We start from the raw sequence: 9253 nt of genomic DNA, 5'->3' as shown, positions 1-9253 counted from the left end.
GAGTAAGAGAAATGGACTAAAGTAGAAAAGGTAGACTGAGTAGAAATGGCAGGCGTGCAGTTATCAGAAGGGAATCAGATATGCTTCTCTTGCTTTCTTCGTATTCAGCTTTCGACTCACTGTGACACTAATTGCTTTCCAAGCACTTGATAAAGTAGAGGCATGTGCTGCTGTTGCTTGGCCACATGGTCAGCTCAGCTGGCCTTGTTCGAGCATCACATCAGATAGTAATCGGTTTAGATTTTTTTTTTTTCGTCTCTCTCTCTCTCTCTCTCTGTTTTGCATGCGTGCTATCTTATATGGCTGCTACGTAATCGAACTAACGACAGCACAGTATACGTACGTAACTCCTTTTCACAAGTGAGTTTTAAAAAGTTTACGCGTGTTCATGCACTGCCCTCTTTTATCAAGTCTCAAAACGGAGATCAGTCAATGTGAACTGCGCATGCGCGGTTATGCAAATTCATCTCTACGAACGAAACAGAACACAAATGCACATGCAGACACACGCATACACACATACAGACAGACACCTTTTCCCTCAAAAACTGAGTACTCTGTGTGTGCGAATCACGTATGTGGGGTCGCTGTGTGCTCAGGTCCGCTGGACATTGTTGAAGCTTGCTCCGAGAACTAGATCCGTCAGGGACGCACGCTCTACTGAGGTGGTCTGACGTCCGTGTAATTCCGATGTGCATCTTCGATCCGGATGTGCGTCTGTCTGTGTGACTGCCATCGTTTTATTTGAGGAGTCAAGAAAGGGACAAGTAGACACGACCACTAAAGTGCGGCACCCTCCTGTTTGTTTCCAATGACGGCGAGAGCTGCTTAAATTCGAGTGATGCTTCCCCAAGGGACGCTAAATCACACAGGCACGTCGCTCGCGGTACGACAACAGAACGGGCGTCATTCACACGGCTGGTACCGCAGAAAGTGCACACCGTCTCCAAGGTAACGCACGAGGTAGTTTCGCGCGTTCTCTTTCCACTTGACCAAAGCGAACGCTGAAAGGATTTGAAGACGTCTCGGGATGGTCGCCAACACGCGACTTCGAGCTCCGTGCTTCCGCGGATGGCTGACATTGATGAGCGCGTTCTGTCTCTCTGCGGCAACCCACGGCTGCATCCTGCTGTTGAATGGCTCTGGCTGGCAACCGAAGAGTCTTGAGGAACGTGCAAGAACGGCCGACATCGTGTTGACGGCTTACACGCGGGGCGCTTTCAAGGAGCAACGCTCGGAAGCCGATACGTACTCTGCTGAGTTTCTCATCTTGCACGTTCTAAAAGGCGACGGCCTGCTTAAGAATGTGGTGCACCGACGACGCTCTCCTCTGCAGTCGGCTCTCGGTCAACGGCTTGTGAACGTGTCCAACTTCGGCGATAAGACCATGTGTTACGCCGACGTAAACGTGGGAGAGACCTACATTCTTTTCTTGACCACTTTCGACGGCCGTCTCTCGGCAAAATACGACGACATATTCGGAGCAGCCGTGCTTTACTCCAGAGAAAAAGAAGACGAAGTGTTGAGAGCTCTGGGTAAGTCAGTTGAATTTTTTTTTCTTTTTTTTTTCACCACCTTTTGTGGTTGCCTTGACAATAGACATTGAAATTTAAGAACGGCATGCAAAACCAAGGAAATGGAAGTATTTCAAATGAGAATAGATGATAAGCGTGACAGATATGTACGTATATTTACATAGTCATGTTTGTATATGTGTGTCATTCACACAGCTGATAAAAAAAAAGTTCACAATGTTTCCAAGGTGATGTAGAAGGTTATCGTGGTTTTCAATTATTATTTTTATTATTTTGTTTTGTATCTTTCGCTATTTGATCAAACTACATTTAGAAGCAGCACTCATCGAGTCCATGTTGGAATGGTGTATGTGCGTATGTAAAGCGATATTTGTATTTAAAAATATCGCAAGCTAACAATAAGCTTCGCATTGGCTGTAACTTAACAGGAATGATGACGTCACTTGTCTATTACGATGAGGAAAATGTCGTAAAAGTGACTTTTATTACTGTTTAAATTTGTTTTTGAATACACACTTGGTTATCTGCCCTTTATACCAGCGCTCACATTCATTAAGGTGTTCTCTCAAAACAGATATTCGTGGGTATTGCAAGAAGAGCACAAGAGGATTTCCGAGAAAGGAAACTAAGAAAAAAAAAAAAAAAAAACATTTAGGACGCACGAGGCCTTTATTTTGTGAAATGCCTGCAAGACAATAATTAAATTGCTTCTCAGCAGGCTGAAAAGTGTGCACGTGCGTCTGTGCACACACTTATATACAGGACAAAAAATATGACCTTTTTTTTTTTCAGTACTTTAACTGAACGTAAGAAATGATTCAATAATGGCTTTTGGCTCATTAACGATTGAATTCATTTTTATATCTCGTCGAATAAAGAATCACTTGAATAGTACAACTCGTCTTTTCACCATTCTTTGAGCTTATAGAATTATTCAAATATAGAATATTCTGAAATAATTACTTTCCTTTTATACACTGCAATGTATTTCTGATTGATCTTGCTGGTATATGATCAGAACGTGTTTACTATTTCGCTTTTTGAACAATGCTTCTGCGAAGTTCAGGAGGTCGTTAGGTTTTATTTTCTGGTTCGTATTTTTATGGATCGGATTATGATAATCTTTTGTGATGATCCCTACAATGCCAAGGACATCTTAATAAATATTATAGGATTCTATTATTGAGTAGAATGAATTCGAATCTTGAAAATAAGTTAAGAAGAAATAAGCTATTTGTTCACCTTTTCAATAGAGGCTGAGTTGGCTAATCTTGAATGGAGGTGTAGATTTCTTCGGAACACCAGTAAACAAATATATAAAAAAAACTGACTTGGGAATGCGCAAGAGACCGTAAAGCACGGTAATCTCCCCTCATTAGTTGTTACGGATGTATAAGTGATTGATTTCTTTTCACGAGTTTTTTACATCGTCATGCTGTTCTTTTACTGTAACGTTCTGTCCAATCTGTGTCGACTCTTCATTCTCTTCCACGAAGAGTATTAAATCAGGGTCCTTATGAACCTGTTTGACCGAAAATTACTTCTGAATGCCATTTGTAGAGGCCACACTTAAGGTCGTATAGAGTTTTAAGACTGCCAATTTGGCGAATCGCTGCTTGCACTTTGAAGACTGGCTGGCACCACAACAGTTTCGGTTTGTCGGAGTGCGAGGCGAGAGGCAGACACGCTAAATATAAAACACCTCTGATGCCGGTAGCGGAAGAAAAAAGTGGTGGTAAAAGAGAAGGATTAGCATCAGTCTAGGATAAAATATTAATAAATGTCGTTCGCTCTGAGTTCAAGGTAAAATGTCAAACTGTCATTGTAGTCACATTAATCAACAATTGGTGATGCGGAAACCTCCTAAGCACTCTTGCTGTGTATACTTTTCTTTTCATCAACCATTTCACATTCTTGACCTTCTACCGAAGTATGAGGTAAATGCTCTCCGTTAAAAATAATTAAGACGGTGAATTTCTGGAATGTGCGTTTTACTTCATTACGCATGTCATCCTCTTCAATGTATACTGACTGCTCAGTCCTACCACACCTATCTGAATCACGCTCAGTCGTTGTGATATATGCATATCTGCATGATTCACTCGTTATCACCGAAGGAAGTCTATAAGTAAGTAAGGGAAATATGAATAGTCACCGCGAACTGGATGTGACTGACTGGCGAGCAATATTCAATTTAAGAAATCAACAAGTCCACAATCGCCCATTAATATTAATACCATGTAGAAAACGATGTAAGAAATAGCCACTGCTTACGAACACACCTCAGCCAAAGAAACCGTACCCAGAGGCTAACGAATGAATAATTACAATTAACGTACATTCATTGGAGAATAAATGATCCAGCGAGCCACACTTCGTGTTTTTGTGCACTAACCCCCACTTCCCCCATAAAAATGTCAACATATGAAGAAAATACAAAATCACGTTTGCTCGAACAGCAGGGCTCCAACCATGTGCAACGGAACCAGTTCATAAATAAAATACTTTACAAATTGAATATCTACTGCATCGTGGATCCCGATACTTGCACCAAATGCACTCCCAGGTCGGGCTTACGCGTATTGTGCATGATTTCTTTTCCTCAGCATTCGTCGAAAACCACGAACTTCCAGTTCGTGGTTCGACGAATGCTGCTGAGTCAATCTCAGGCATATTCCAATACAATTCCAATAGCCAATTCTCAATATATTCTGGGTATCAGAAAATAAACTCGAATGGCACATGCGTCACAACGCTCCTTGGCGAACAGATTCGATAACTTCATTGAGGATTGATTCTAGGACACCGCCTGTTGAGCTGTAATTCGGATGAATGACAATAGAATACCATATTCTTACCTTCCCAGTAAAGAGGCATTGATTTATTCTTCTACAGTTTACGACTAATAAGCTGAAATTGAGTGGTCGTATAATCCTACAATCTACTTTAGGAAACCAAATATAGAGTATCATTATCCGGAAGACTGATGTTCTCGTAATATTCTAAAATTGGCACTTGAACAGTCTCTGAGATTTAACATACTTTAGTATGTTAACGCTAAATACACTCTCAAGTTCTTTCTTTCACTTAACTTCTTGAAAAGTTAATTCAATGTACTTGTGTAGAATACCAGAAACAGCCATCGCTAGAAAGGGAATGCTTAGAAACGGTTGCGACTAAGCCTCTTACCTAAATACTGCCTTTACACATTCGCACATCGCATATTATATCAATGTAATATCAGTTGAAGTGTTTTTTGTTTTGTTTTGTTTTTTCACAGCTTTTATTTTTAATTTGCTAGGAATATCTATTTTACATACACGCATATTATTAAAAAGAGCCTGTTGTCGATAAACCCAGATTATATTCCCTGGTTTATAAAGGGAAGACATCACATACGTGTATTTTGAAATTGTGTTCACGTTGTTTAAAATCTTGTTATCATCCGTGAGGACATTTCACTCAAATAGAAGGGAAAAAGTTTCATAAATATCATTTCAGATTAAAATACAAACAAGAGGAGTATAAACGAATGGGGAGAAAAAAGTCATATTGTAATAAGAAAAGGAAAGAAAATAAATCATGTTTTTATGCTGTGAAAACACCTTCGTTTGTTTGGAAGAAAAAATAAAATAAAATGAAAACTTCCTGGCAATAAGGAAAACATCCTGCGATAATGAGACTATAAAGAAGAAAATACTAATGGTGCAAATGACAGATCGCATTTTCATGTTTGTAGTTCATAAAGTTTTGATGTCATATCACAGACGTATTTACTTGTTCCCTGTTACGTGGATGCGCGAGGACATCTGTCACGTGTTGTACTCACGAAAGCAAACCACAGGCCGCTGCAACTTTTATACTGGCAGTCATCTTTCTTTCTTTCTTTCTTGTTTTCTTTGGCAGTTATTAATTCCGAACATAAACATACTGGTTGCATGGGAGGTCAAGAGGTTAAGAAAGATTAATGTGGATCAACATGTACAACATTACTAATGTATCATACCTCTGTGACAATATTTATCATTGACAAGCGACAGTGAAACTCTGTGATGACAAGGAGCCACTGTGTAAATAGGGATATTTTCTTATCTATGACATTAAGTTGTCTTCTTTCATTCATTTTTCTTCTTGACTTGTGGATGACACGGAAGAGACTTTGGCCTTCGAACTCCCCTTCCCCTTTCAACACTTGATGAGGACCACGATTTATTTGCTGTAAATTAGAAACTATTGCACTGTTATCTTGTGTAGTTCCAGCTCTTAGATGAGCCTTCATAGCTCAGTCGGCGGACGAAGCCCTTTTTTTGGGGGGTAGGGGGGAAAGACCTTGGTTCGACTCTTTGGGGGGAAAGACCTGATAAAGTTTCCTCCCGTCATTGACCGGAGGAAACTTTATCAGGTGTTTTCGATTCACCTCTAGTCAGTGACTAAAGGTGAGTTAGCCGATCTCATACGGAGGATTTTTCCTCCCGGAAACTCGGATTTTTCATTCCTCAAAACAGGCAAACTGGCTCCTTGAGCACACAGATCTATAGACATTAAGCACTTTGGGGAATGAGGGTAGCCTGCAATAGACTCCGGCTAGGAAGTAGTAACTTCGGATTAATAACTCATCTTGGATCCAAATGCCAATACTGGTATCCTGTCATGTCATATCCCCACGTGCCCCGCGAGCACAGAGGTCTGACATGAGTCAATTTGCAGGCCGAAGTTAACCCTGTGAGAATGGCCAGTCTTCAGCCGATGCCAAAAGCATCGAACGATTGATTCCCTTCCAACTACTAACCGCGCTCAGACTTGCTTAACTTTTTTGCGTGAGCCATTAGTAGCAGAGACTCTGCCATTTATTGGCATTTGGTCTGCTTATTGAAATGTAGATGAGGTCATCTTTATTCACTTTCGGAAACTCAAGTGAAAAAAACTGACAACCCATGACTTAAATTACCTATACGTTAATTTCTGAACACTCCAGAATGTCAAAAATAAAGAATTTAATTGCCTCCGATTAAAAACACATACACATTCCAAACAGGTTAAAGAACTGATTCAAACATTTTCAATTAATTCCATTAGGCAGCTAATACCTGTTAACAGCATATATTCTTTAGTCCCTGTGATCGTTTGATAGAAAACCGAAGTTTGTAGAGATAGCAATGAAAAACTTTGCTATCTCTACAAAATTTTGTAAGTCACCTTCTGAATATAGTTCCTCTCATCTTAGATGGAATTCTTACGGGTCTTTTCAACCGAAGGGAAAATATCTCATTGTTTATGTGAGTGGTAGAAAGCAGATGCTGAATTCAAGTTTAGAGTGTGGAGTAATTTACATGTCAAAAACCAGAAGTTTGTTTCAACAAAAGAGCATCATCGATACCTACTGAGGGCACAATACTGATCTGGTTTAGCTTGTCCCATCTGAAACTTGAAACAACGACAGCCCTTCGTGTATAGCAATACATTAATTACTCTGTGTAATTAACAGAAACTAACTGGTGAAATTTTTTATTACACACTGTAACTGCACAGTAACGATTTGGTGAAACTTTATAGATTATGAAAATCTGAGGATCGCATATTATCAATGTTTGAAGCATTCCGAAGAAACGAAAACAAAACAAAGCAAAACAAATCATAATATAAATAAAATAAAATAAAAAGTCATCCAGTATGCTTCGCATTTTCAACCGCAAGCTGATGACGAGTTTTTCTTATAGTTTTTAATACTTTTTTTTTATTATAATTTAAAGGTAATTCATTTTTACAGCTTCATACAAAACGATACTTTTTACACAAATATTTTATTAATTTAATAAGCCTTAGTTTCGGCGCATAAATAAGAAAAAACAAAAAAAATCAAAGTCATTTTGTTTTACAGTGCTCTGGTATATTTCTTTACATAATAAAACAGGTTTGTCTGTGATAATACGGAAACTGTATACCTGGTAGTAAGATAGCCAGATTGTAAGACTGATATGATGAGTTTCCATGGCAATACTGTCTGATCGTATACCAGGTTTTGCGAATGGTAGACTCAATTACTTATATCATCAATAAATGATTAACAAATAGGAGCTATTTCACACACCGAAGATCTCGTTCATAAGCTAAAATACGAGATGTTTTTTTTTTCCAACTCAACATAAGTTAGCCTGGTCTCATAAGTAAGGTTTTCCTGCCTCAAACCAGTCAGAGAACACAGCTAATTGTTAGACATAACAAACTATGCAGATGGGCTAAACATTTTGTCATACTACTAATTGGGTGTATATATGAAGTCAAGTTACTTGGCCGTGACATTATTTCTCTGTCAGGATGAGTTACTGAGAAAACGGCACTACATCTTAGATGCTCATCGATAAATATACTGAGAACACAATAATTTGATTGATATCTATACCCAAATTGGTGTTTATTTTTATTTTTATAAATCCAAATTGTATAAATCTAAAGCGGCGCGTTAGAGAATAACAGAATAAACATTCGCCAAATCTCAACCTTCAGTGCGTCTAATTATACTTGTTCGACTATTTGGTAATGTTATACAAGGACTTCGTAATAATAGTGCGAGTGCAATTAGTAACCATATTCAAATATGGTTACATATACCGTAAGTACATTCGAAATATAGACATAATCTAATTAATTATATGCACTAATAGTACTTCGTAATATTCTTGAACTTTTTCTAACCTTTATTATTTTTTTTTAACTGGTTTGTTTCAGATGTAGTTCCTCTTAGAATCAAACAATTAGAACTTTTCCTCTCGGAATAAATTTGGTTTTTTAATCTGCAACTCAGCAAAATTGAGCACAAAATACATAAAAATATAACTATTAGTATAACTAGAAACATCACGTCTCTTATCTAACAAGACGCAGGAATGTACCCAACCTCAGCGATCGTGCGAGTTGAAGACCGCTGCTTACTGATTACCAAAACTTTAGGGCTAAAAGAGGTTATTCCCTTTTCTGGGTAAAATATTTTATTTGTATTTACGAATCATTTATAAAATTGATAACCAGGTAAATTGTGGGATCTTCTACATCTCTTTTAAGGTACTGTACGTAACATAACACCCGAACAACAATACTTGTGCCTTCGTATTCTATAAATATTTCCATGGCCGCTTTTCATAAGAACTGATATTAGTAATTCTCCCGTTCTCCCCTCAATCTGTTAAAGCACGAAGCAGTGGCTAGTCACCGCCCCTCTACAATTCTGCTCCAACTCATAGAACGTATATTCCTCTTCGTTCTGTTGTGCTTCCGCCCTCCTTCCCTTCACACGTATTTCCCAAATCATATAATCTGCAGTTTTTCAAATCTCACGCGCAAAATTTCTTTTTTTTTCCCTTTTTTTTTTTCATTCTCATCTTCCCACCCACAGCAGTTGTAGTTGTACCCTATAGATCAAACAACCTTTCGTATTTGACATCACCATAAAACGAAACACAATGTTCATAAAATTGCACTTCTTAGACGTATACATTAACAATCAGTATTAAACTGCCATATGTGTGTTTTTCAGCCAAAACTTAACGTTCGGCATGCGCTTTTATTGTTTCTAATTCAATTCATTGTGTTGGTTTCTAATGGTGTATGCTGATAATGGTGGTGGTGGTGGGGGGGGGAGGTTACAGTAATTTATGATAATTTAAGTTTAACTTTTCACAGATTAACAGCGTTTTTTAAGATTTCGCTTTTCACAACTTATT

General features: G+C 38.3%; 1 protein-coding gene across 3 annotated transcripts in view; it reads left to right on the top strand.

Annotated features, from left to right (window-relative positions):
- The first annotated feature begins 512 nt into the window (after nucleotides 1–512).
- Nucleotides 513–9253, top strand: part of LOC150110364 (uncharacterized) — a 192322-nt gene continuing 183581 nt past the window's right edge. For all 3 annotated transcript variants that reach the window (XR_016548367.1, XM_090393266.1, XM_090393257.1), the window contains exon 1: nucleotides 513–1535. Coding sequence is in view for 2 of the 3 variants with exons in the window: in XM_090393266.1 (XP_090249392.1) it covers nucleotides 1031–1535 (505 nt within the window). In the remaining variant the exon portion in view is untranslated. The remainder of the gene's footprint in view (nucleotides 1536–9253) is intronic.

The sequence above is a fragment of the Typopeltis vanoorti genome, chromosome 1, assembly GCF_054136105.1.
Source record: "Typopeltis vanoorti isolate ZY-2024b chromosome 1, IOZ_Tvanoo_1.0, whole genome shotgun sequence".
Classification (NCBI taxonomy): Eukaryota; Metazoa; Arthropoda; class Arachnida; order Uropygi; family Thelyphonidae; genus Typopeltis; species Typopeltis vanoorti.
The sequence above is the reverse complement of the archived record's forward strand: the minus strand, read 5'-3'. Positions and strand labels throughout refer to the sequence as shown.